This window comes from Triturus cristatus, chromosome 10, assembly GCF_964204655.1.
Source record: "Triturus cristatus chromosome 10, aTriCri1.1, whole genome shotgun sequence".
NCBI classification, from domain to species: domain Eukaryota; kingdom Metazoa; phylum Chordata; class Amphibia; order Caudata; family Salamandridae; genus Triturus; species Triturus cristatus.
Genome location: NC_140593.1, coordinates 1,141,184,881 through 1,141,212,474, shown reverse-complemented (window position 1 = coordinate 1,141,212,474; position 27,594 = coordinate 1,141,184,881). Strand labels below are relative to the sequence as shown.

The 27,594-nt window shown below is 46.6% G+C and overlaps 1 protein-coding gene across 1 annotated transcript; it reads right to left on the bottom strand.

The window, feature by feature from the left end:
- Positions 1–7,915: 7,915 nt before the first annotated feature.
- Positions 7,916–9,412, bottom strand: LOC146796765 (zinc finger MYM-type protein 1-like). The gene is made up of 2 exons (XM_085630235.1): positions 9,349–9,412; positions 7,916–8,947 (listed from the first exon to the last, which is right to left on the bottom strand). The coding sequence occupies exon 2, from the start codon at positions 8,906–8,908 to the stop codon at positions 7,958–7,960; it is 951 nt and encodes a 316-aa protein (XP_085486361.1). The 5' UTR covers positions 8,909–8,947; positions 9,349–9,412; the 3' UTR covers positions 7,916–7,957.
- Positions 9,413–27,594: the final 18,182 nt, after the last annotated feature.

The following is a 27,594-nucleotide window of genomic DNA, read 5'->3' as shown; positions in this document are numbered from 1 at the left end:
CAACGCTTATAATGCACGTTACCCCCAAGTTTACTCACCCTCGTGATAATCACGATGAGGAGGTTTAACCTCCCACCCAGGACGTGGGTCTAGCAAACAAAAAAAGTAAACAGGATATTGCAAACACATGATCCCTTCCTGCTGCCTATGAGGCTATGCACTTCACAACACACCGCGCCCCAGGTTTACAAAGACTTTCCATCGGGTTTGCATTACTTTTTTAATGCAAACCTGATGTAAAGAGTTCTGTTGGTATTTACAATCCAATGCAAATTGCGATTTGTGTGGCATGGTAACCAAAAGGAATACAAAGTTGCACGACGTGCTTTCTTGCGTTACTTTGCATCAAGGGGGCGTTTCACGAGCGTCGCATGGGCTTTCAACATGCAACCACCCATGCATTTTTATGCAAATTTCTATCGACAAAGAATCAAAGGCATGATTTGTGCCAAAACCTTACACCTCAGTGGCTTAACAAAACTCGACGGGCCCCCCTGCAAAGAACGGGGAGTGCCCCCCTCCGGACTCACTCAGGAGCTCTCAGGCCAGGGTCCTGTGCTGAGGCGCACCCCTGGAGTTGAGGCCCCCCGCACCGCTGGGGATGCAGGTGCCTTTGTTACGCCACTGTTGAATCTCCTTGAGGTAGGCATAATGAGGAGAAATATTTTAATTTCTCCCCTTTTTTCCCTCTTTGCACATGTGCAACATTCTACAGCACACATACAAAGAGAGCAATGCCTATTTTTTGCACAAGAAGGGGCCCTTCCTGTACAAATGCTGTGCTTACCACAACATAGCTACCCTTGCACTATGGCACTGCGTTGGTGCCTGGCAGCATAAAGTGTGGCAGCACAGGGAGGGAACAGGAGAGCTCCACATCTTAGCAGCTATTGCTTGTTATGCTCGCTCCCATTAACACAATGCACACATTTTTCTTGCTGCGTTGCATGGTTTATTAGTAAATCTTGCCCTTGGTGCTTTTTCTGTCTGTTCGTAGGTGTGTCTGGTACGCTTTCACCTTTTTATGTGTTTTCTTTCAGGTTTTGTTGGAATGACTGTCACCTCTACTTTGAAGATGTTTAGGCCACTGGGGGCTCCACGTGCCGTTGGGTTGTGGCCGTCACAGACACTGCTGGAGCTGTGCTTCGCATTGGGCGAAATGGCGCAAAGACACAGAAACCTCAACTAAAGTCTAAAATGACGCCGTAGTAAGACATGTTAGTAGGTCAAAATCAATCAATCCACACCTCACCAATACAAAACCCCTATACCACCCTTAAACCACCCCATTGCCCAACATACCATGCAATGCAACCATCCACGTTCACCAACCCAAACTCGTCTTAAATACAAAGCATTGTCCAATCTGTTCCTGATTTGCTCTTAAACTCCAAGCCTGTTGCTTGCGGTGTTTTTTTGCATTATTTTTGTAGCATGAATTGCAAAATTCAAAGTGGACATGAGGATGCATTTTGCGGTAAAATGAAGTGGCAAATGCCAGTTTTGCATTTCGCATATTTACTTGTAATCATCCATAATTTTTCAAAATTATGGAAAAGCAAATTACATGAATTTTGCATACCCCTAAAAAAGCCCATTAGACTGAAAACCTTAAAACACCTCCCGAACCACATAAACCCCAAAGTACTAAACACTCTGAGTGGGTGGTTGGCACAACAATTCTCGGTGACCTCCGACAGACCCAGACAGTCAGGAAAGAGCTCAAGGTAACCCTACATGCCCTAATCGCTGAACCTAAAACTCCGCCCCTTACTCTCCTGAACCTATCCCCTACAGTCCTGATGTGGGCCACGCCACTCTCCGGAAAACCCCTGGGGGAGATATCACGAGGTGCTTCAAAGACACAGCCATCTCATAGTGTAAAAGGCTGCTTTATTAGGACAGTCTAGTGCACCACAACCATACATGTCAATCAATGAACACCCAACTCCATTATACAAAAGACATCTCCTAACCCCCATACCACCCTTGAGCTGCCCTGTTGCCCAACATGCTCCACAACACAACTGTCCACACTCACCAACCCAAAAACATCTGAAACACCCCTATCCTCCAAGCTGTTCCTGACTCGCTGTCAAGCTCAGAATCTAAAAGCTTCCCTAAAAATAAATGATAAAATGAACCACATCATCCCTGCTAACCACAAACTCGCCCACAGACGTACCCCCTCATCTGCGTTCCTGCATCAACAAATTCTTTCCAGGCCTGCTGATATGTCCTCCTTATCGACTGAGCCAGGGAATTTTCAGCTAACTCCATTACCTTCAATCACCACCACAGGTCCTGCGGTAGCTCTGTCTTCTCTGCATCCACTCCTGGTGCCAGCCCATGGAATCTCTGCCACGTGAATGAGACAAAGCATCCACAATGTTATTGCTCACACCTGGCACTTCTATGGCCCTTAGTAAAATATTATAGTGCAAACAACCAAGCATGAAACGCCTCAACAGATTCGATTACCTAATTTCTTTTCATTTTCTGTCTATTCACCAATGATACAAGAGGTTTATTGTCCATGTTGAACATCACATTCCTGTCTATTGGGGTTGAACCCCACTAAACCAACACAACCAGTAGGGGGGAAAAACTTCCAAAAAGTAACACTCTGTTCTTCTCTTAACCATCTCTCAACCATCTGTTAGGTTTTCTCTCTGAAAACCAAATAGTTCCCAAACGAGTCCAAACCCTCTGCTCCAGATGTGTCTGAAAAGGTCTGAATCTGAGACAGCACTGCATCATCCGATGACCAGCCAGTCACACCATTGAAATGCTGCAACACAAATCTACGTACTGGAAGATAGAACCTTAACTAGCAGAAAATCTCACTCTATGATGCGGACGTTGTGCCTCAGACATAGCAAATCCCAACCTCCTACAAAACATCCTGCCTGCTGTTAGCACTCTACATGCAAAATTCAGTCTTCAGTGCCATACGACAGGCCTCCACTGCTTTGTCCAGTTACAGCGTGGCAGCCATCTTTGTCTGTGGTACCCTTGCTTGCATAGCCTCTGCATCCACCTGTGTCTCTACATAAGTCAAGGCAAAATTTGGACCTTTAGTTTTCTTTGGAAACAAAAGAACTCCTAACTCGCCTGCAACCTCTTGAAATTCATCCAAAGTCATCTGACATGCACCAGACAAGTTACTTACAATGAATCATCAAGGTAGTGCGTAGCATTCATAACCAGAAGATGTTGTAATGCACCACTAAAAAAATAAAGGAATGTTTTAAACAGGAAATTGCACAACCCATGGGTAACACTTGAGTCCCAACAGTGAAATTCCAAAGGATGCAACGGTAATAGCCTGAATGCCGATTTGATGCCCTATTTAGTCAACGCTGCTCCTGTACCATACAGGTGAACCAACCTATTAGCATCACCTACTGACTTACTCTGAATCACAGCATCCGCCTTAGTGTGATTTGCCCAAATCATTCATCGTTGCACCCAACAGATATCTCACTTGGTGAATGAAACTGAATTCTTGTGCAATGTTTTTGGGATCAACTCCTTGGGGTGAAACAATGAAATCGCCTCAACTGCTATAAAATTGGCAATGGACCTCTATACTCCAGTCCCCACTATCGGTTCTCAACATGTCCACCATTTCCACGCACCATGTCTCTACGTCTCACTTGGCTCCGTCTTCCAGCTTTGTCCTATCACTTCAGTCATTCGCGCTAGCCTTTCTTCTCCTCAACTCCTCTCTGTGTTCTTGACTGAAAAACACCAATGCTGGTGCCTCTTTATCTTCATCAGCCCCATCATTCCCTTGAATCAACCACCTCCTCCTTTCTTGCCGTGCTTCTCCACCCCCTTTGGCCCAACTAAATATTCTGTCTTCTTCCAATTTCTTGTCATCCTCTTCATAATCTAACTCCAAACCATCCTCTTCATCCACCCACATGCTCAACTCACTCATACTTGGTCTCACTCCATCTCCTAGGCCCACATCATTCACCTCAAATTTCCAGCCCTGCCACCTTCTTCCTTCGCTTAGTCCACATGTTCCCTGGATGATAATGGTGGGGAGGGGTTTGGGGGCTCACATCTGACCTCCCTTCTCTTTAGACCAGTGTCACTCCACCTTCAACTGTTATATTGAAAACATCCCCAGTCACCAGTCCTGAGATTGACCCGCTGATGTTCCCGAGCTGCTTCTGCCATGCCACGCCACGCCACGCCACGCCACCTCAGTATGGACCCAGCTATATGCAAATCAGTCTTAACCCTGCTCCCCATGGGAACAGCCCAGCCCAAATTGCCAGGCCAGGTCCTACCTGGACCAGAAACAAGCATTCTGGGACTGGTTTCGGGGTTTCACCCCCTCATCAGCCAGGCTATCTTGCATCTGGTGGTGTAGCGAGCACAGGACCCACGTCTGGGCATACCCTTCCCACCTAGGGCGACAATTGCAAAATGAACAGATGATGGACTGAATGCTGAACCAATCAAACATTCACCCCCAGTCACAGATCTGGGTAAAATCCATTGGGTTTTTTGCACGCCACGCCATTCCTGTTTAGACCCAGTCATATGCAGTCAGTCTTGACCCCGCTCCCCATGGGAACAGTCCAGCCTGAACTGCCAGGTCAGGTCCTCCCTGGACCAGAAACAAGCATTGTGAGACCGGTTTCAGGGTTTCACCCCTCATCAGGTGTCAGCACTATAGCGGTCAACTTCCTAGGGAAAAAAATCAAGCACCATTATGGCAGGGCACCAATTGTATGAAGAGGAAGAGGCATAAGATATGCCTGAGCATCACACATCCTCTTTGAGGAACATCTAGTTGAGGCCTTGGATGCCTCAGTGACCCATTCAGTAAACAGGGCCCTAGCAGCAGCCCTTCAACCTTTCATCAGCTACCTCCAGAGGTCAATATCAATATCAATAATAAGCTTTATTTCGATTTAAAATTAAATCATAAAAGCATTACATTTAAAAGGAAAACTTCCCAACCAGTCAATACAGTACACAATCTTCAAATTCATTACAATGAGTTAATAGACAACTCCTCTAGTTTTACGTAATCTCATTGCTGCCTTCAAAATGTTTAAAACACAAAATAATGTAAAATGATCAGTAGACATTTTTAAGTAATGCCACCCTTACATGTTTAAACTTAAGTTTCTTGAGCAGATCTTTCAGATACTGTCTCCTTGGCCCGGCATAAAAAGAGCATAAAAATATAAAGTGAAGGGTATCCTGTGGAGATCTATGGTCACAGCCGCAGGGCCCTTTATCACGAAGTTTATCAGTAAATCCCTCTGGCACTGCTAGTAAAAAGTGGATAAGACCAAATCTGAAACGAGTCATTAAAAATCTTTCATGTGGGTTAACTACAAAAGACAAATAGGGTTCTATACCAGTGGTTGTTTTGACCAAGGCATGTTCTCTCACAGTCCGCTTTGAGAGTTCCGCCTTTTCATGAGTGGTAACCAGAAAGTTAGAATGTAAGATCTTTATACTCCCCTTGTCGCTGGGCCTAATTATCTCGGGTGCACTATACAGTTCCTCACGTCCCAACTTCATAAAGGTGGTTTTGACGTATCGCAGCCACGGGATTCTGTTGCTATGATCCAAGTTCAAGCAGTCCAATAAAACGGATTTTGTTAGTCCAGAGTCTTCGTTGAGACAAATTTTAATCCAACAAAGAAGAGGTCTGACGGCCACCAAGTCAGAGATATCGCTGACCCCCAACTCCTCGTGTATGCTAAAAGTAGGAGAGCTAGGCGGAACTCTCAGCAAGCTTTTCAAATATTTATTTTCCACAGTTTGAAGTTTAGACGTTGCTGTGAAGCCCCAAACTTCGCTACCATATAGAACCGCTGAACAACAAATGGAATTATACAATTTTAAAATAAGACCGGGCGTCCAGTACCCCAGCCGTGTGGCATATCCCTTGATGGACCCTGTAATCCTGGACATGTTAAGACATTTTTCGTCTATTAAGTTTTTAAAATTCAACTTTACATCGAAAGTTATGCCTAAGTAAGTAAACATGGGTACGTTTCCTAGTACATGTGTACCAATTGTAAAGTTCTGTTGTCTTCGTGGTTTCTCCCCTTCCGTCATCACATATGATTTAGTGAGATTAGTAGACATGTCCAGATTTGTCATAAAAGTTGTAAAACCATCTATTAAAATTTATAGTGCAGAGGGAGTGCGGGCCAGGAGAACAGCATCATCTGCGTATAACAGGACTGGAACTTGACGTGAGCCTATCCTAGGGACATCTGTCGCAATACTTCTAAGAGTGGAGTCCAACCCATTTATGTATAACACAAATAAAAAAGTTGAAAGAATACAACCCTGACACACCCCACTTGAGCATTCAAAACTTTTGGTTAGATGCCCCGCGGGCGAGTACCTAACTACGGCCAGGGGCGGCTGGTGACATTTTAAAGTGGTGGGGCGTAATCTGATTGGTATACTTCACCGTTGCGAGCGAGCGTAGCGAGCGAGCCCGAACCCCTATAAGGAGGGTTCGGGGGGGTTCTCCCCCCGAGAAAATTTTGAAAAAAGAGAAGAGAAATGGTGCATTTTCAAGCAAATTTGAGAAAGCAGGAAGGTTAATAAAGCAATTGTGAAAGTGCAGTTATAACATTAATAAAGAGATGTCATATAACATAGGTAGCTGCTTATTCAGTGTATAACCACAGAGCTTCATAACAGACTTCGAGATACAATGCATTTCTGAGTACCTCACTCACAGATGTTTTTTATTTAACAAACTAAACTGGTTGCAAAGTAGCAGCATTCAACATTGTTTACTTTTTGTAAATGAAATCAGCACGTCTCTCTCTAAGAGCAGCAAACTTTTCAATAACTTTAGTGTTAAAGTCCGGGATTTTCTGAACTAGCTTGCTCTCTACAGAGAGCATTGCCAAAGCATTGAGTCTTTCCACAAGCATGGTGTTTCTCAGGAATGTCTTAATCCTCTTTAAGGCTGAAAAACATCGTTCTGCCTCGACTGTTGTCATAGGAGTGGTTATGACAATTTTAAGTAAAGCCACTGTCTCTCCAAGTGACTTTTCCATATTAAGTTTATGGATTAAAGCCAGCAAAGACAAGGCACTTGTGGCCTTCCGGTACACAGGCATTCCGTACAGTACAGTCAACTCAGTTCTCAGCTCTTCTTTATTGAGCATAGGATAAGCTCCCACAGCCTCATTCAGAGCACGCTCCGGGAAGGATTCATCATATTTGGCAAACTGTTGACTTTGCAATAATGTGGCACTCACCAAATGTTTAGTGAAAGAAAAACGCTCTCGTGCCTGCACAATTACAATGTCACAGATCTCCTTTGCAATTCGGACCATAGTGGTGATGTTTTTCCTGCGGTTTGTGAAAAAAGATTTCTCTGGCAGTTTGCTGTCTAAATTGTCAACCCCATCTCTCACTTTGCTTATGCTTTGTACAAACATAGTAGTATATACTTGCACTTTGACAGTATCTATCTCTCGTGCTTGTAACTGATTGTATAACAGGTCGACAGCTACCATTATATCATGAAATAAATACAGTAAGAACTGAAACTCTCTGTCTTGTAGTGTTCTACCAAAGCCATGGGCTTCAATCTGACTTTTGTAATCAAACTCATCATTGGCTTCTATGGCTTCAAAACATTTCAGAAGGTCCTCTCTATGTTCATAGATTAGGTTGACTGTACGGATGTTAAAGTTCCAACAAGTTGAGGATCCCCTTGGAACGCTTTTGTCTACAATGTCATGAAGTGCTTCTGTTCTTTTGGGGGAACGCAAGAAGAATGCTGCCATGCCTCCTATATCCTGAAAGAAAATTCGTGTCTCGGTGATCTTTGATACTGCCTGTTGCATAATAAGATTAAGTTGGTGAGCGTAACAGTGCACATAATGAGCATTAGGGTACACATCTCGAATTCTCTTCTGAACTCCACTAAGGCTTCCACTCATTACGGACGCACCATCATAGCTTTGCACAATAAGTTTTTTTTTTGAGGCAGCTCTGGAAAAATTAAGCTCAGTTGACGCAGTATAGCTGCAGTAATGGTTTCTGCACTAGAGTCTCTTAAATGTGTGAAACCATAGAACCTCTCCACAACTTGTCTGTCATTGTCAATGTATCGAAACACTAATACGGACTGTGTTTTAGTGGCCACATCAGTGGTGTCATCAGCCTGAATAGCCACAAAGTCTGTGTTTTGCAATTCTTGCACAATATGGCTTCTCATAATTTCGAGCATACACTCAAGAAGTTCATTTTGTATTGTTTTAGAGGTGCCCTTAAAGACTGTAGCACGTGCTAAATGTGCTTCCATATCCTTGTCTATGCTTGCTATTAAATCCACAAGGCCTTTGAATATTCCAGGATTTGGGGAACCTTCCGATTCATCATGGCCTCGCAATGCCAGTTCAAAAGCACCACAGAAACGAATGCAATCAATTATTTTGGATAGAATCTGTCTGTTCCTATCAACTGCTTCATTGTGTTTCTGTATTGCTTTGCGGTATGCATCACTTATCTGCTGCTCAATCGGAGCATCTTCCCCCAACATTCCCAGTCTAGTCAGGTTTTCCATATGCTTTCTTGTGCGTGAATGCTTCTTTATTTTTTCAGACAAATGCTTCAAGTCTGTTACTCCTTGATTTGTCCAAGAAAACTCACCACCAAACAGCAAGCAGGGGAAGCAGAACAGAGAATTTCTTAAAGGGCACCCTGTAAGCCAATCAGCTTTTGTGTACCAGGCGTTTGAGAATGTACGTGTGGACATTTTTCCTCTGTCCTGGGAAGTTTGCTGTAGTTTTAGGTCAGGCCGATGAGGTCCCAATTGCTTTAAATCTATTTTCTCTTGAAGTGGCCGTGCCTGGAATGACCTTGTAATCAGCTCTTGTACTGTATTCATGATGACGATGCTGGCCTTACCAATATATATTAAAGAAACCTGCCAATAATCAAAGTACAACATATAAGGTGCGGTGCAATAATATAAAATTGCAGTATAAATACATATATCTTGTGCAGTATCGCAATAAATCTCCAACAGCTCCCCTTTGCACAACATGACTGCTAAAAATACAGCCTTACTGTCTGCTGCCTCTGTGTGCCATAGTGGTTGCTGAAGGCACTGAAACAGACACTGCTTGAGGGCTTTGAACAAGGCAAGGGATAGATAGTGTTGTTAACAACCGTTATTGCCCAAATCACAGGGCTAAGGGTGTTAGTAAATTCCATCCACTGAGGGTACAATGTTCAGAATGTGTGCCTACCCCAACCACCATGTACAGTGACCACACACATACCTCTAACTCCAATCTAAAAAAAAAATAGCATCAGTTTCCTTACCTTTAACTCTGGTGTTTGCTGGGTCGTAGCCGGGGTGAAAGAGCAGCAAAGGAGGTCTTGTTCTTCGCCGGAAATATGACCACAAATTTGGTAAGGGTTGTCAAGCTTTAGAAGGTGCTGAAAATAAAAATAACGTGCTGTAACTAGACAAGCGTTGCTTTTAAAATACAAGTAATCCCAATGAATTTTACCAGCGTCAGTTCTTCAAGTTAACATAAAATAACTACAGTGTTCTTAAAATATTTATTTTGTTTGATGTTGGGGAAACCAGACTTTTTTTTAGTCTGCTACGTTAAAATTATCCATTGGAACCTGATTACATTTAAATGTAATAATGCTATGATTTTTAGCTTTCAGTATCTTTATGGAATATAAAAGATCAAAATTTTAAATTCAAACGCTTCTACTAAAGACAAGTTTCGAAGCGTTATCTCAGCACAACTCTTGCATCCCCCTCTTTCTCTGCCTGCCATTGCGCTCCATGCTTCTGAAAGGTGACATGACAGTAACCCGATTCAAGGCCCCATTCTCCCGATTTTTTTTTTTTACAATCTCCCACTTTGCTCTTCTGAAATGTTGGCATGTACGTTTCAATCAAATGTCCGATCCTGCAGCAGGTTTTATGACAAACAGCAGAGTAAAAATCTTACAGTCAGCAGAAAAGGACAAAAAAGTTTCATAAACTCAGCAAAGCACAATACAGAATAAAACTCCACCACATCCAACACCACAGCCGAGCCACCCCCATCCATTGAGCACTGAAGTCTGCACTGCTGATACTTACTTGGGCTTCACACTGGGCCTTGGCTAAAGTTATTTCTAGATTGGACCACAGAAATGATGCGACTCTGTCGCTTTTAACAGACTTGACACACTCTCAAACACTTAATGCCTCATTTTCTGCAGTTCTAAAGGCTCACGTTAATTTTATTTTTTGCATATTTATATAGCGCGAACATGACCCGAAGGTATTGGAGCGCTTTACATAATTAGCACCTATTTACATTGCACATTCAGGCAGCCTGCAGCATGGGGAGATTAAGTGATTTGCCCAGAATCACAGGATGTGGACGCCACCCCGAGGTTTCCAGCACCAAAGTCGGCAGTCTAGTTGACGGACCACATCCTCTCCCAACTGAAGAAAGTGCCACCTTTTACAGGGGATGACTGTGGGGATTGGATTCAGGCAATATTTGCTTGGATGAAGTCTGTGAATGACTGCAAGAAATAAATGCGCGTGGTGAAAGCAGACACCGAGTCCAAGGAATAACACCGATATGACTGTAGGGAATGAATTCATTGATGACTGCAAAGAGGGAACACAGGAAGTGATTGCGTCGAATGGATGCTTAGAGGTAATTCAGGCGACAGCTGCAGGGAACGAAGGGTGGGAATGAGTGCAAGGAATAAATACAGATGGTGACTAAAAGGGGCGAATTCGGCGGATGGCTGCAGGGAAGGACTGCAAAGAATATATATAGTGAGTGACAGCAAAGGCAGAGTTCGAGGAATGACTAGAGGGAATGAATGCATGTGATAGCTGTAGGGAAGGTAGAGGGGTGACTGCAGGGAATGAATGAAGTGACTGCAAGGAATCATTGCCAGAAGCGGCCTTTCACGGAATACATTCGTAACTAACCCCATGGGGCTGAACGCCGTGCGGTGTTTACAGCGTGTGTGGTTGTGAGCGGCCCCGGGGCACGCGAGTCTCTTGGGAAGCAGGCCTGTTCATGCTCTGTCAGCCTTGGTACCATGGAGCGCCCCGCCTCACTTTTGTGTGTTAATTTCACATACACCTGTAACGCTGTGAGTGTAACTCTGAATGCCCCTTTTGCTATCTTTGAAGCTCTCTGCACTTCCTGGGTCATTCCTGTCCATGTGACAAACAGGCTACTTCGAAGGCAGTGCTGTGCTCCACGAGCACTCTTCATCTATAGATAGTCTGTGTATTACGTACACCAGGTGGAGTCATGTCTATCTGGTTGTGTGTAACGGCCTCAGCCTCCGCTTGGTACAACAAACAAATAATCTTATACAAAGAGGCTGAGGCAATAAAGCTTCGCACCCAACCAACAGTTCATGCACAGTCCCGTGTATGCAGCGCACATTTAAATACATAAAATAAATAAATATAAAATAACAGCGGGTTGGTCAGCAAAGACAAGAGTGGTGTAGAAACAGTAAAAGCGTGGATGGGAGACAGGCAGGTGGATCGGAGCTTAGACGCAGGCAGGTGGATGGGAGAGTAGAGGCAGGCAGGTGGATGAGATGTTAGAGGCAGGCAGGTTGATGGGAGGTTAGACACAGGCAGGTGGATGGGAGGTTTGACGCAGGCAGGTGGACGGGGAGGTTAGACGCAGGCAGGTGGATGGGAGCCTATAGGCAGGCAGGTTGGAGGGAGGTTAGAAGCAGGCAGGTTGGAGGCAGGTTGGAGGGAGGCAGGCAGGTGCTGGTCATTGGCAGGTGTGTGGATCTGAGCTGGGCCTGATGGTGGTGGCTGCCTATTAAGTATAATGTCCTGACATACTCGAATCCGTTCAAACTTCCCAGACAGTGTGGTATATTGTTTTTCCTCCACGGTGCACTTTTGGAATTAGGTGGAGCAGGGAGGGGCTGGTTCGGTGCCCTGAAGCGGCCGGTGACTGCTCCATAATACGGGGTGAACTTTTCTCCCACACACCTTTGACTGTAAGGCCCTGCTTTGTGCACAGCGCTATAGTTAGAGCTGTTGGCAGGCCCTTCTATGAAGCGGGTGTGTGGCTGCCACGTTCATAGCATTTCTCTGCGAGTAGCTTCTAAGAAAGCGGAATCCCTATATAGGTGTTCAGCGGGCAGGTATTGTCAAAAAAAAAAGTGTCTGGTGTTGTGGGTGCACATAGATCGTGCTAACGTTAGTTCCCTCTGTATGTATAATGGCGCACTGCTCGAGGCCTGCTAAGTGCGTAGCACGCCGGTAGCAGGAAATGAAGCTTAGCTTAAAAAGTAAGTAAAACACCCTCGCATAATTTAGAACGACAGTACTCACGAGTCAGTCGGAGTCAACAATCAACTTGAATCAACACCGTCACCGACACTGTCACACGATGGGGCTCCTGACCTGTACGCACCGCCGCCACGAGGTGTGTACGCAGAGGCAGACAGTGTGGCAGTGGCACCACCGCGTGCGTGATGACGCGACAGAATTGCATAGAGTGCGCAGCGCACCTCATGGCCAATCACTGTCACTGTGTTCAGACTAAGCCACAGTGATTGGCCATAGTTGCGCGGCACCCAATGCAGTTACTCCTAGGCTGTCTCAGGCTCTCTCAGCCAATCCAGAGACGCTGCATTAGCAGCGCCTGCCCTGGATTGGCGAAAGAGCACGGATAGGGCTCGCCCGGATACCGAGAGACGGGGCTGCTGCAGAGGCAACCCTCAGCCTCTCGGCCCCCTCCTCTCACTACTAGTACACATGGCTACAGTGCGGTGAATGCGCATGCTCGTGCTTGTCGTGAGACAAACTCGAGCATGCGCAGATAAAATGCGAGCCGCTGCCGTTACTGTGCACTGTCTGTCACTCACTGTCAATGCTCGCCCCCCGGCCCCACCCCCTTCATTGTCCGACGCTCGCGGCTCGCATTGCCTCGCAATTTCATGATGATTGCATTGCTGCTGGTCCGTCTCAGCTGCGACGCGTGCGTGCGTTTGCGGTAAGTGGGGCTCCGCCCCTGCGCCCCAATGGACGCACCGCCACTGACTACGGCTGAGGTGTCGGAATGAACAGTATGCATTATGCCTATGAGTAGGGGGTCAATCCTCATATCGCCAAGCAGTGCCCTCAATTTGCTGCGGTTCACACGATCAAACGCAGCTGAGAGGTCCATAAAGGCCAGAAATAATGATCCCTTTTTGGCTATGGTGTATTTGGCACTAATTAAATATAGGTTGAGACATTGATCCACTGTAGACTTTCCCTTCCGAAACCCATACTGGGTATCGGTAATCACCCCCTTAAGTTCAGCCCAGTCCTCCAGTCCGTTTAAAATCACCCCACCCAAAACCTTCATGGTAGCGTCTATTAACGAAATAGGACGATAACAGTGGGGACTGTCCCTATCCCCCTTTTTATACATCGGGACAATTATTGGAGAAGACCATGAGGCTGGCATTTCACTTGTAATAGCAGCATTTAAAACTCTGGTCAGAAGCGGGATCCACACTTCAAGATTGCTATGATAAAGATCTGGCGGGATACCGTCGGGACCCGGGGCCTTGTTACGGCTTAGGGCGGCAATACCTACACTGACTTCCTCCATAGAGAAAAATAGTGACTGTGTGGAATTCGTAGAGGCTACTGGGGCCAAGAAGGCCACTTGATCTGTGGGGTGGTTATAAAGCCCTTTAAAGTACACCTGCCAATCATCCGGTAAAATTACTGTTGAAATGTCTGGCTTATTTGGATCTGCAAAGCAGGGGCTATTTATCACCTGCCAGAAGAGTGTAGTATCGTGTAATTCTGCAGCCTCTGTTAAATCTTCCCAGGCCGTGCGCTGAATTTGACTCTTACGCTCCTTTAACACCCTATTATACTGTTTCCGACATTCAGCCACTTTTGCCTTTACACAAGGGAATTCTTTCATAACCATTTTAAGGTTCCTTAGAGCAAGTGAGCATGAGGCATCAAACCATCTTTTGCGGTGGGTTAAATTTCCTCGCAGGGGCAGTAAGGAGGGTGCTAATCAAATTTGCAAGAGCCCCAAAGGAAGTCATTATTTCGAGCCCCCCCACAGTGGGATCTAAGCAATTCATAATGTGCTCCTGTCCATCTTTAAAAAGAGAAGAAGTAAATAATTCCGTATCTACTCCAGAGGTATGTTCTTAAGGCTGGCCCCCACCAGATCCTTCTCACGCAGGTAGGGACCCTCTAGTAATGGACTGGCCCCACATTGATGTCATGACGCGCATTTCGGGCTCCTTTACTTTGGTCCATGCATACTCCACACATGAACTCCCACCAGAGGAAGTATCTCCAATCCCTTCCCCTTTGCACAACCCAGACTCAGACTCCCCCTTTCCACCTTCCTCTGACGACGGTGACTCCTTTCCCCACCTCAGAAATGCGCAAAAACCAAACGTGACTTCTTCCGCCCTCTACTTCCTCCCAACCCCAGCCTCCTCCCTCAACCACCCTAGATTTTGACCCAGGTGCCCTCGTTCACCCTCGCTCCTCTGAAAAAGAGAGCAGGTAGTAGTGTCCCTAACTAGGGAAAACCGCACATCCACACTTAGAAAATTGTTAAGAAAATGACAGTAATATGCGTGATAAATATATACTTGATATGTCATCAATAGGGTGCTATTTCAGCCTTCAACACCTACTACCCAAAAGGTGTCCTGTACACATCAAATGAATAATGTGCATATACAGCGAAAGGAAAAGTAAGGCTATTACAACACAATCAAAAAAGAAAATTAGTAAATCCAAACAACAGTATTTGGTCATGGGTCAATATAAACCCATGTCATAGTTGTAGTTACTTCAACATAAAAGAGATAAAAATAGAGACATAAATAAATCGTATAGATGACATCAAATCTTCCAAAATATTTTCTTGGTATGCTTTATTATACTTCCAGATATATTTAAAAAGAATTTTCCCAGCACACAATAGCCGACACGTGTTTCGTCTGACACACAGAATTTTTCAAGGCAAAGATTGCACATATGGAAAAATATACGTAGACTTTATGGAGTGTGTAATCTGCAGGTACAGCACATCCCAATACAGATTGTACTATGATCCAATTATACCGGATGTGAGTTAAATAATCCAAAAGTAAAGCCAAAAAACGAAAATTCCAAATTATGATGAACAGAACGGGGAATAAAGAGTAATAAATCCCCCCCAGTTCAAAAGGTAAAAGTTCTCAAACGCAAGAGTAGATGAATTTGATGCCAGTAAGCAGTACCAGGAACATGTTGTAGGCTAACTATGATATGTTAACACCTATTAATAAACGTGTGTGCGTGACAGACCAGAGTATGGCGAAAACTGTCAGGTCTTTTGCGCCTCAAGATTCGCCACATTCAACGCGGTCTTTCTTACTTAGACATGATCAGTCTCACACCAGATACCAAGGCAGAGCTGCAATGGTGGCTCGAACACATGGTTGCCTGGAACGGCAGAGCCATCTTCAGTTCCCGTCCGGATGTCATAATCGGATCCGATGCCAGCCAGTGGGGTTGGGGAGCCTGATGCGGAAACATTTCCATGGGGGCCGATGGAACTCGGAAGAGTCATATCTCTACATAAACTGTCTAGAGCTTTTAGCAGGATCATTCGCCATCAAGACTCTAGTGCCCCACTCTAGTTGTTGTGTACTATTGCGAAGTGACAACATTTCCGCTGCCCAGTACATCAACAGACTGGGAGGAACCAAATCACGAGAGATTGCCAAAGAGTTTTGGCATTTTTGCCTTCATCATGCATCACAGTGATTGCAGAGTATCTCCCAGGTCGTGACAACAAGATTGCAGCCTGGAATGTTCGACATCTCCGGGACACCAGCGAGTGGAAAATCCACCCGCCCATATTCATACCACTTCAGAGACTATGAGGCCCTGCAACATGGACCTGTTTGCTTCTCGCCTATCCGAAGTTCTTTTCCTGGCGTCCAGATCCGATGGCTCTAGCCTTCAGGATTGGCACGGTCCTCTCCATTATGCCTTTCCTCCTTTTATCTTGATACCGAGAGTGTTAGCTCAGACTTGCATCCAAAAAACAGAACTAAAACTTATCACTCCACTCTGGAGATCCAAAATGTGGTTTACCGTTCTGATGGAGATGTGTCCCTTTCGTCTCTCTCACCTTCCAAATCTTCTTCTTGATCCGTCGGGCCTTCCACATCCCTTGATAACACATGGCCTCCTGCAACTCATGGCGTGGTGTATTTCCGGGATTATTGGCTCATGCCGGGCCTTTTGGGGCAAGCTGAAGAGTTCCTCCTCCGATCATGGTCCTCTACCAAACATAAACGTTAAACCTCTGCTTGACGATGATGGCTGGGTTTGTGTGACGAATAAAGTTTGGATCCCCTGGAGACCCCCATTATCTTTGTAATCAATTTTCTAGCAGTATTGACACTTTCCGGTTTAGCTTACTCACCCTTTAACAATTATCGGTCGGCCATCTCCGCAGGGCATTGCTTAGTGAATGGCAATGGGGATCACTCATTAGTGAACTGTGTTGTGAGAGCCATTCATTTTATTAATCCTCCTCGTCCGAAATATGCATATTTGTGGAATGTTAATATTGTCCTTTGATTTCTTCAGAAGTGGCCAGCTAATTCTGATCTTTTATGAAAACAACTTTCAGCGAAGTTGACCATGCTGCTTTGCTTGGTGTCTTGCAGGAGAGTGTTGGACGTGAAAGCACTGTATTTAACAGGTAGAGTGTTTACTCCCAATGGGTTTTATTTTACTTTACCCAGGAGGACAAAAACCGGTTCCAACCAGATTTCATATCCACATTTTCTGAATAGCCCTAAATTGTGTATCGTGCAATGTTTGAAAGAGTACGAAGACCGTACTAGGGAGTTTCGATGCTCCATTTGCGGTCAATTATTGATTTCCCTTTAGAAGACTTTTAATGCAGTTTCTTCTGCTACCTTAGCAAGATGGGTAAAGTGGCTCTTGGGAGAAGCGGGTGTGGACACTGCAAAATTTGGTGCTCATTCAGTCAAAGGCGCTATGGCTTCTAAATCATTTCTTCTAGGTTCCCAACTGCAAGACATTATGAGGGACGCAGATTGGTCATCAGACTCTACATTTAAGACCTTTTATTGTAAACCTATATTTGGACGTGGCCTCTGTAGTTGTAGATCAGCTTTAAACTAGAATAATCCGAAACCTCCTGTCCTGACATAGAATGAAATGTTTTCGAGCTAACACGTCTCGAATTTTCAATACTATTAAGGACTCAGAGGGGAGGATTTGCCCACCCAACATATAACAGTGAAGAGTATGATGAACTTTATCCAATGTTTCTATCCACCTATATGTCTGATTAAGACCAAATTTACAGTTTCTTTTACCGATAGTTTGACAATGTTGTTTAAGGATAACAGTGAGGTTATTTATGTAATACCAAATTGATCTAATACCAGGATGATCCTGGTTGCTCGTTGCAGTTCTGGATGTTCCGGCATAAAACTCAGATTGAGCTCATCCGTCGAAAAGACAATTGGGTTGTTCGAATTTACATGGTTTCAACACTTTAAGTTTGAGCTGTTAGCCGTCGCTGCCTAAGGAATAGAAATGGCGTCAGCCCGTTATATCAGCAGAGTCATGGTCTGATTGATGTATTGTTGATGACGTCATGAATGGTATGTTGGGAAATGTAGTTTTTTTTACTATTAAAATTGAATTGGCTGCTGTGAATGTTTTGTTAATAAATAGTGAAGAAAGGGAAAGCATAATGCTTGCCTCCAAGTCCATAAAAAAAATTGAAATTCTAGATGTGTTAGCTAGAAAATGTTTTATTACAGAACATTTGCTCAGCAGTTGCCCTGCCAAAATTCCACTGTCCATCAGTTATTGCAAATAGGATGCTGGTACATCACTGTGCACACAATGCAGGTCCATCGGTTACTGCGCGTAGAATGATGGTCAATCAATTACTGTGCACACAATGGAGGTCCATCAGTTACTGCGTGTAGAATGATGGTCCATTAATTACTTTGCCCCCAACTAATCTAATGAAACTCTCTGGTACGATCAATATAGAACGACAACACTCTTTTTGTGTCCAGCCAGTGGGGTCTCTCCTCTTCTTTGGAAAGGTGAGGCGGAGCAAAGAAGGTAGGCAAGATGATGGTCTGGCCCATATGAAAAGGTGTCACCACTTTCCGGAGGAAAGAGGCATGTGTTCTCAGCACCAGTCTGTGTGGGAAGAAAGGTGTGTAGGGAGGGTGCACAGATAGTGCTTGCAGTTCACTAACCCTCCTGGCTGATGTAATGAGCACTAGAAAAGAAATTTTTAAAGTTAAGAAAGAAAGAGAACAATTGTGTAAGGGCTTCAGAGGCACAAACATAAGGAAGGTTAAAACTAAGCTCAGGTCCCACTGGGGCTAGATGAAGGGTTTTGGAGGGGACAGCACAACCTCAACATAATCTCCAATGCCAACGACATCCCACCATCGCAAGCCCTGTGCGACTCCCTCGCCACCTTCTTTCACCGGAAAATCACCGACATCCATGACGGCTTCAAACCCCAGACGACCCCTGCCAACCACACCGCACCCATCCCACCGCACCCCACCGCCCACGACACCCTGACTTCCTGGGCCAATGTAAGCATCGAGGACACAATCAAGACCATGGGAACAATCCACTCCGGATCCCCATCTGACCCTCTCCCGCACCACATCTTCAACAAAGCCAGCAAGTCCACCGCTCTCCACCGCACAGAATCATCAACCTGTCCTTCGAGACCGCCACCTTCCCTGAGATCTGGAAGCATGCATGGATGCACAAAGGACAAGTCCAAAGTGACCTTCATCTCTGGAGGGTGGGGGGACCACGCAGGCACCATTGGCCCATGTCAGTGTGAGCTAAGTGGCTCGTTGCAGTTGTGCTTTCAGGTGTCGGGTTTTGGCGGTCTGAAGTCCTCACAGGTCCCTTAGGGTGCCTACAGGATACAGGGAAGCAGCTCCGCTGCTCTACAGAAGTTTCTGGTTCTTGGGTAAAGTCCTGACAGTTCTCCTAGGCTTTGGATACACAGCAGCTGCATGAAAAGTCATCTTTGGCACAATTGTCAAAGTCAGCAGACAGGCCGGCAGGGTTGGTGCCAAGTCAGTTGCTGGTCTTGTGTTCTTGCGACTCTTCATGTCAGTCTTCTTCTTCTTTCAGGATGGCAGGATCTGAATTCCTGGTGCCAGGGGCTCCCCAGAATACTAGATGTAGGGCTGTTAGGGGAGTGTAGGGTAGTAGGCAATGAGCTAATTAGCCATGGGGTCACTAAGTTCCTTATATGACCACTTCCTGTAGGAAGTGGGAATAACCCTGTACCAGAGTCCCTAAGTTTGCCATCACAAAGATGGCAGACTCTGAAATTGTGTCTACACTTCAGGTAGTCCACCGTAGTAGAACTATTCTGAAGGTGAACACGCCTGCCTGACTACTAGTTCTCCCGCCTGGTTCTGGACAGAGGGGGTCGGCATCCTCTCCTGTGAGGGAAGCCAGATTTGCATACCAAAGGCAGTGGGCTCTTTGAAGCTCCCTTCCTTGGAATGCTAATTTGCAGGTTATCCTGTGGGAGGGTGTGTCAACGCCCTCTGCCCGAGCAGGCTTTGTTCCTGGCCTCCTGAGAGTCAAGGCATGTGGAGAATGTACCTCTGCGCTCTGGAAAATTCAACTCTTGTCCACTTAAATTCAAAGGAGTACAGGTAGTCTGAGGTATAACAGATCAGTTTATTCACGCTTAAGCGGGTGCAAAACCAACAAGGAAAAACCATGTTCCATGAAGGTAAATGAACAGCGAAAAGAATTTTCCTTTCATATTTATACTATACTTCAAACAAGTCTGCCTACAGACTCCAATCCCCTCCCCTTAATCCATAGGAATTTACTTCCAGCTATACATACAAAAAGAATAGCTAACCACACTACATTTTCAAGGTAAGTAATCACAGACCATCACTAATTGCAAATTGAATGAAAAAAAACAGTGTGGCTTTCCATCTCAGAGGAGCACAAACGATTAACAAAGTGTAATTATTTAAGCAACCTTTCAGTACTTTTCCACGGGCATGGAAAGAAAAGAATGCACAATGTCAGTACGTACATGGAAAAATCCCTCAGACAATGTTGTACAAAGTCAGGTGGATTTAAGAAAATGTCTGCACTCATGTTATTATGATATAACCTTTTCCTCAGGCGCTCACCCCTGGGGGTCAGAAACGTATCTGTGATGGCAGTTTGGGTAAGACCAGGCAGCTAGTACACTAGTATTTAGTAGGTTTGCAGGGGGCACCTCTAAGGTGCCCTCTGGGTGCATGTATTAATAAATGCATCACTGGAATCAGAGTGGGCCTATTAATATGAGATTTTTGATACAGAACATCTCTGTTTTCAGTGAAGCCATCATGTAGCTTCGAAACTTGTTTTCACCAGTGTCCAGTACATGCACCTAAAATGGCTTCCCTGATCACTTGCACTGGCAGCAATTAACTAACAGGGGCATATCTAATCTTGCAGATCTATCCACACATGAAGTACAGCCTGCCTTAGGGCTGTAAGACCTGCTGAAGGGGTGACTTACCTGTCCAGAAATCTGTAAAATCAGATTGTGCCTGACAGTTCCCTACCGGCTGAAAATCAGCTGACCCGGTTTAAACACTGTCACTGATTTTTCACATTTGTTGCACCGGTTGGCCACTTAGGGGAGCTAAAGCAGTACAAAACAGCTCTGAACTGCATTGATACTTTATGCAAGCACCCCCGCATACTGTTGATTTCATCAGTTGCGAAAGGGCCAGGTCGCTCTGGGAAGTGTTGGGCAACAGAGCCTCCCCAGCTGCCTGGCACTGGCTCTTTTTGTTTGACTTGCATTATTTGTTTCGATAGTGTGGACGCATGATGTGGTAGCGTGGATGCTAGCTGTCAATTAGCAAAGGAAATGTGGCCATGTTGGCTGGCAGCACAGTCGATCGAAAAGCCAAAAGATCAAATTCCCGCTTCAAACTTGAACACAGTGTGCGATCCTGGGCAAATTAGGGATTTTATTTGCTGTACTATTGTCCCAAATACTACGTTATGGCCATTTAATAGCTCTTTCTCCTCTGCCTTGAGTATATTATCGGAAATAGCCCAGTGTGTTGTGCAATAGTTTAAAGGTGCTGTGTTTGGAAATCAGTGGCTCAGACCCAGCAGGTTAGCTATATTGTTATTCATTCTCCACTTTAAGGATAAACACAGAGTTGACTAGATAATTACAAGCACGTGGAGGGGGGGGGGGTCTTAGTGCATTGGACAGGTCTCAACCGGACTCAAACAGGGATTGAAACATACACTGTGGAGAAAAAACTGAAAATGCCACTGCTAGGGGGCAGTTGCTGTGCTATTTTAGGATGCAGTACTCTTTGGTATGCGTTCGAACCCTCAAAAGGCCACAAACTGTTGCTCGATAAACAGTGCAGCCTGGGCTGGGGTGCACGGGTGGTCTGTGTGCAGAAGCTCAGGCTGGTACTTTGCATGCTGGTTTCCAGAGGCGCCCCTTCAGCCGCTGCCTGTGCAGGTAAGATCGATGGGGCCGAGTGGGGGGAGATTTCGACAAAGGACGACAAGGGCAAATTTACTAAATTATTAATTTCCACTGACTTGTCGTCATTCGTCAAAATCCCCCCACCGGTCTTACCTGCACGGGCCATTGCTGGGCCCCTTTGTATCTAGGGAGAAGAGCTACTGTCTGACTCTTCGCCCAGAGGCTCTCTAACCTCTTTTTTGCGAACATTCTTCCCCAGTTATATCCCCACAGCTGCCCACGTGTGCATTTTTCGTTCATATTATTGCCAAAATAACTAGTTTTGTGATTTTCTTTTTTTTCTCTTTTTAAACGTTCTTTTTATTGAACAATTGCTTAGTATACCAATACAGTCATCGCGTATACATCATGGTGAACTGGAGAAAGGCTGTTTAGCAATAGGCCATACTTCATTTGCTTAGGAACTTCACATAATGCCACCTCCCGCTGCCTGCATCCCAATCCCACCCGTGCCGCTGCTCATTCCCACCTATCTTCTACTGGCGTCTCTATTCCTCCTAAAGGGTCCAGATCTTTTACCATTTTTTCAGGGTACCCCCTACTTTGATAGATAACCTTCTCCGCAGGTTGACACCAATCCATGTCGTGCTCCCAGTCTCGTACCCGGGGGAGGCTGCCGCACCCACGTACAAGCTATATTTCTCTTCACCACTCCTGAGGTTAGCTTGAGCCATGTTCCCATGTGCTTGGGCCATCTCTCCTCCCCTGTGATCCCCAGTATATGCCATATCGCCTCCATCGGGACCTGGAGACATAATTCTGACGGCTACCTCCCAGTACTGTTGAATATTGGGACATGACAATATTATGTGGAAAAACAAACCTTCTTCCCCACACCCCCTGGCACACCGGTCTGACTCACAGTGCCCCATCGATTGTTAAAGCGTTCAGGAGGCACACGACCTATGCAAGTTGAATCAATCGGAAGCGCACCCTTATGGCTATCTCTCTAAGGCACTGTAATGCCTCCACCCAGTCATCATCCTCCCAGAGCCTAACGTCAGATTCCCTCAGGGGGCCCTGGGGGTCAGGAGAATTATTTATTAGCTTCCGATACGTGAAAGAGATGGCCCGGTCTACCATCGGGTCTAAGAGGAGCCTGTCCTCCAGCGGTGAGTATTTGGGTAATTGTTCTCCCTCTGGTATATGACCTCTCAGGGCGTGTCTTAACTGTAGGTACCCGAAAGCGCTCACTGTCCGCCATTTGGAATTCAGTTTTGAGGTCCTCGAAAGAGATCATTGCCCCATCCCACCAGATGTCTCCAAGATGTTCCATCCCAATAATACTCCATCTCCGGAAACCCTGCAAGTGGCCCACCTCCCGCAGCACATCGTAGTCCCAGAGCGGGGTCTGAGCCGTCAGCTTGCTCTCCCATCCCTGTCATTTTGTAGCCTCACGCCATGCTCGCACCACTGTCTGCGTGTGCATTGGGAGCAGTCTCTCAAAACCCTTCTGATAAAGCGCTGCGGGGTAACCTCTTCCCCCCAAGGTACCCCTGCTGAGTAGTAGCCGCAAAAACCCAATCATTATTATTTATCAATTGGGACACCAGACAGTAGCACCTAATGTCCGGGACCGGCCAGCGGGAACACCAAGGGCTTCCCCCAGTTTATCTGGTATCCCGAGTAGCTCCCAAACAGCGGGAATATGTGAAGCATTCTATGGATTGTCTGTCGAGGTTTGTGTGCATAGAGGAGGATATCATCAGCGTACAGGAAGATACGCTTCTCCCATCCTCCCTCAATGCTGTGAACAAGTGGATCATGTCACATCCACTCTGCAAGTGGTTCCAGCACTATCGTGAAGATCATGAGGGACAGGGGGGCAACCCTGACGTGTGCCCCTATGCAGCAGGAAAGGCCTGGAAATGGTCCCATTAACCCTGACTCTCGCCATTGGTTCGCAGTACAACAGTCTGACCCACTCACAAAATTTGTCACTGAAGCCCATTCTGGACAGCACTGGAAACAAGTACAGCCACTCAATGCTTTCGAATGTCATACGAGAATCCAGTGAGAGCAGGGCCGCAGCCTCATACAGGCGTTTCGCTGTAATTTGCATGACTCCGTATCGACATCAAAGATTTAGCCGTGTACTCCTCTGTGGCATAAACCCCGATGGACCACTGATGATATATTTGGGTGGTCTATTAGCCAGCACCTAGGACAAAACCTTTGTTTCAAAATTAAATGAGATGGGCCGGTACAAACCACTCAGAAATGGGGGTTTGTCTTTTTTCGGGATGATTTTTATGGCAGCCAATCTCAGGTTGTCAGGCAGCCACCCATCTTCCCTTGCTGTTTGCGACATGTTTAGCATTGGCTGCACCACCTTATCCACCACACACTTATAAAATTCCATGGGTAAACCGTTCGGACCTGCTGCCTTCCCAAATTGTAGGTCTCAAATCGCTTCCGGCTATCTACTCGACCGTAAAATCATTGTCCAATTCTTCAGTTTTCCACTGACAGTTCTCGCTGGGAGATGTGTCTTTGAGTAGATCAGCACAGTCTTTGCCCGAAATAACTGATATGGATTGATATAAGGTCTCATAATAGTCTGCAAAAGCCTCAGCTATGTACCTTCCGGTGGTGCACTGAGGCTTCCCATGCATCCGTATTTGCAGTACCCAATTCCTGCTTCTGTCTCTCCTTTCCAATCACACTATCAATTTGCTCGCTTTGTCACCCAGATCATACAATCTCTTCTGCACAGTGATAGCGTGCAGCCGGGCCGAATTGTCTTCCAAGTCTATCAACTCCCTCTGTTTAAGGCACAGCTTGTGCCCCAATGGACGATCTAGATCCCCTTCCCGCTCTAATTGGGCCCCTATATATCCATAATTTCATGTTCCGGAGCTTTCCCTTGAGAGCGTCGCTCCTTCCTTGACCCCTTATCACTGCTTAGGCATATCCCGCTAACCACCACTTTATAAGCTTCCCAGAGAGTACAATGTGAGTCCACTAACCCGGTGTTGTCTAAGAAATAGTGTTCCATCCTTTCCCTCAACTTGTCTCGGAACTCCCGGTCTTTAAGGTACCACGGATCAATACGAGGAGAAAGAGCATAGTCCAGAGTCGGGCCCTGAAGAAGCACATCTACCGGGCAATGGTCAGCTATACCCCACACCCTGTGTCGGAACTGCACTGAGTGTGCACATTGTGTAATAATGGGGTCTAGGCGGGACCCATTGCCGTGTGCTGCCTGCAGGTGTGTGTATTGTCTGGCTGCAGGGTTGTGTGTTCGCCACAGGTCCGTTAACCTCATTCCCTCCACAAATGCCCGCAGATACTCCGGGCCGACTACCCTGGAGGAAGCCGTCACCCTGTCCACATCTGGGGACATTGTAGCGTTAATTTCTCCACCCAGTATCAGGATGCCCGAGGGCATGTCAAGCAGTGCCCTGAGCTCCAGAAAGGTGTACACATGGAGTCTAGGGGGGAAATATACAGAACAGACATTTAGCGCCCGACCCTCCCATGCCCCCGCCAGTGCCACAAATCTACCCGGGGATCGTGCCATGTGCAGCCAGGTATAAAGGGGACCAAGTTCTTAGCCAGTATGGCTACCCCTCTAGAGCCCGACATGAACCCGGCATGGGCCAGGAGGGTATAGCCAAACCTATTTAGGGCCAGATAACGATTGCCCCTTAGTTGGGTCTCGTGCAACAGGACTATGTCCGGGGACTAACGTTTCAGATACTGCATAACCAGTGTGTGCTTCATTTTGTCTCCGAAGCTGTTGATGTTCCACGTCAGGGTCTTCAATGTGTTTGCGGATTGCAGTTCTACACGTACGGATGTGTATCCAAACCAATATAAAGAAACACACGGTTCAAATAAGAACCAAAACTACAATAACATTTCCCCATGTAGAACTCCCCCACCCTGCTCCCCTCCACTGTAGGTTTAAAACTACCCACAACCCCAATTTGCAGAGCGCCTATTGCCCAATTGTGACTAATACCATAAATAGGGTTAGGCTGGGACCGACTTATCAAACCAGTTAGCGGCCCCTTACCAAAATACGTATCAGATATGTACTCCATGTCCTCTTATGCCACTCAGTGCGAGTCTCTGCACTTACATAGTCACAGCTGTCCAGTGGTCCAGCACCCACGATCCAGACCAACATCTCCAGGAGGTGTTCAGTGTGTAGGTCCCTGGCCCCGGCTTCCCCTTACAACAGTGTGCTGTCCAAACGATAGTCTGGCCCATAATCCCTTCTCTGTCACTTAGCCTGACTTTGTGGTCACACCCTCCGGGGAGGCCCACCCTCTGCCACCGATTGTCCTTGTGAGTCAGGTCCTTGTCGTTCACCTCGTCGTCACCGGTCCTGGTCCAGCCTCGGCTGTTTCCTAGCCTCCCTTCCGCCATCCAGGCAGGTCCACCCTTCCTCTGGTGTCGTAAAGTACCAGGACTTGCCATTGTTCAGTTCCCCACGTTTGGCCGGGAGCAGCATCTTATACTTGAGGTTTTCGGCACGGAGTGCTCTTTTGACCTCTTCAAAGGTGTGCTGCTGTATCTGCACCTGCATTGTAAAAGCGGGGAAGAATCTGATAGCATTCTCGTGTATCAGGTCTTCCCTCATGCGGGTCACCTGCAATATAGCATCTCTATCTCTATAATTGAAAATCCTGGCTATTATAGTTCTGGGGGTGTGGCGGGGGCACCAGCCTCTGCAGCAGAATCAGTGCTCTATGGGACCTCTCCATGGTTAAAAAGTTGGAAAGGCATTTAGGTTTCAGCCTGTTAAGAATTAGATCTTCCAAGAAAAGGTCCACGCTCAGCCCCTCCGTGATACTGACCACTCTGATGTTGTTCCTGCGGGCCCTGCCCTCCTGATTCTCTCGCTTGGCAGCCATTATCTTGTGTTGATGGATTAATTTTTCTTCCAACTTGCACATCGCGGATTGAAGCTCACCAATATTGTTCTCCTCCTACGTGACTTTCCCGGAGATCTTATTCATATCAGCTCGAAGAAGGGTCACATCCATGGTCACCCTATCCAGCTTGGGCTCAAGGGTCGATTTTAGGTCAGTTATAGCTGCCATTATGGCCCCCAGCGAGGGCTCTGCCGCCTCGAGACTCTCCGTGGCCGCTGCACCTGCCTCCACCGCCTGCCTGGGCACAGCGTACTTATCCATATTGTTAGTTTGAGGTGGGGGGGGGGGCAGTTTCGGCCTCATTGTGGGCTCCAAGCTGCTCCTCTCCCCCTACAAACAATCCACACTTTCCTCAGGCAGTTCCACTTGTTTGCACCCACACCCCCTTCAACTCACAGGGGGGGGACAGGCAAGGTCCAAGCTGCGCCGGCCCGTCGATATACAGCTGCTCCCGGGCCGCCCACCTGCCTTCCGCTGTCACATGGTGTGCCAGTCAGACACACAAAGGCCCGGGCTCCCTCGCCCGCAATGCCATGACCGCTTTCCAATCCCGCTGCGAGTAGTGGCCACGTGCCTGCTGCCAAATTTCTTGGGGCTTGTTGTCGATAAGGAAGGTCTTGCGGGCCTCACCCTTCTCAGCTATAATGGAAGTCCAGTGGGTACCCCTCTGCACACACCTCGATATACCAACCGGCTTTCAGCGACTTCTTCCAAAGGGGGTGGTGTCCTTCCCCACACACCCCACCCCTGGCTTTGGGGGGGGGGGGGGGGGGGGAGAAACCAGCCACACACCTCCTCTGCCTGTTTAGCAATTCCTAGGCCCCAGGGCCTCACCAGCGCTTACACTTCTCTACACTGGCGTAATGAAAGATGAGGGCCCCCCTGCAAGGTACATGGAGGTCCTCCCGCTCAGCATTTAAATCCAGAGCTCTCAGGCCCGATTACTGTGCAGAGGGTGCCCCTGCAGCTCAGGGGACCCCGCCTCCGCACCACGGGGGATGCTGGGCCTGTATTATGCCACTGCTTCTCTGCCTTCTCTCTCAGGGCCTCGCAGTGGT

Coding starts and splice junctions, on each gene's coding strand:
- LOC146796765 (XM_085630235.1), bottom strand. CDS start 8,908: ATGAATACAGTACAAGAGCTGATTACAAGGTCATTCCAGGCACGGCCA.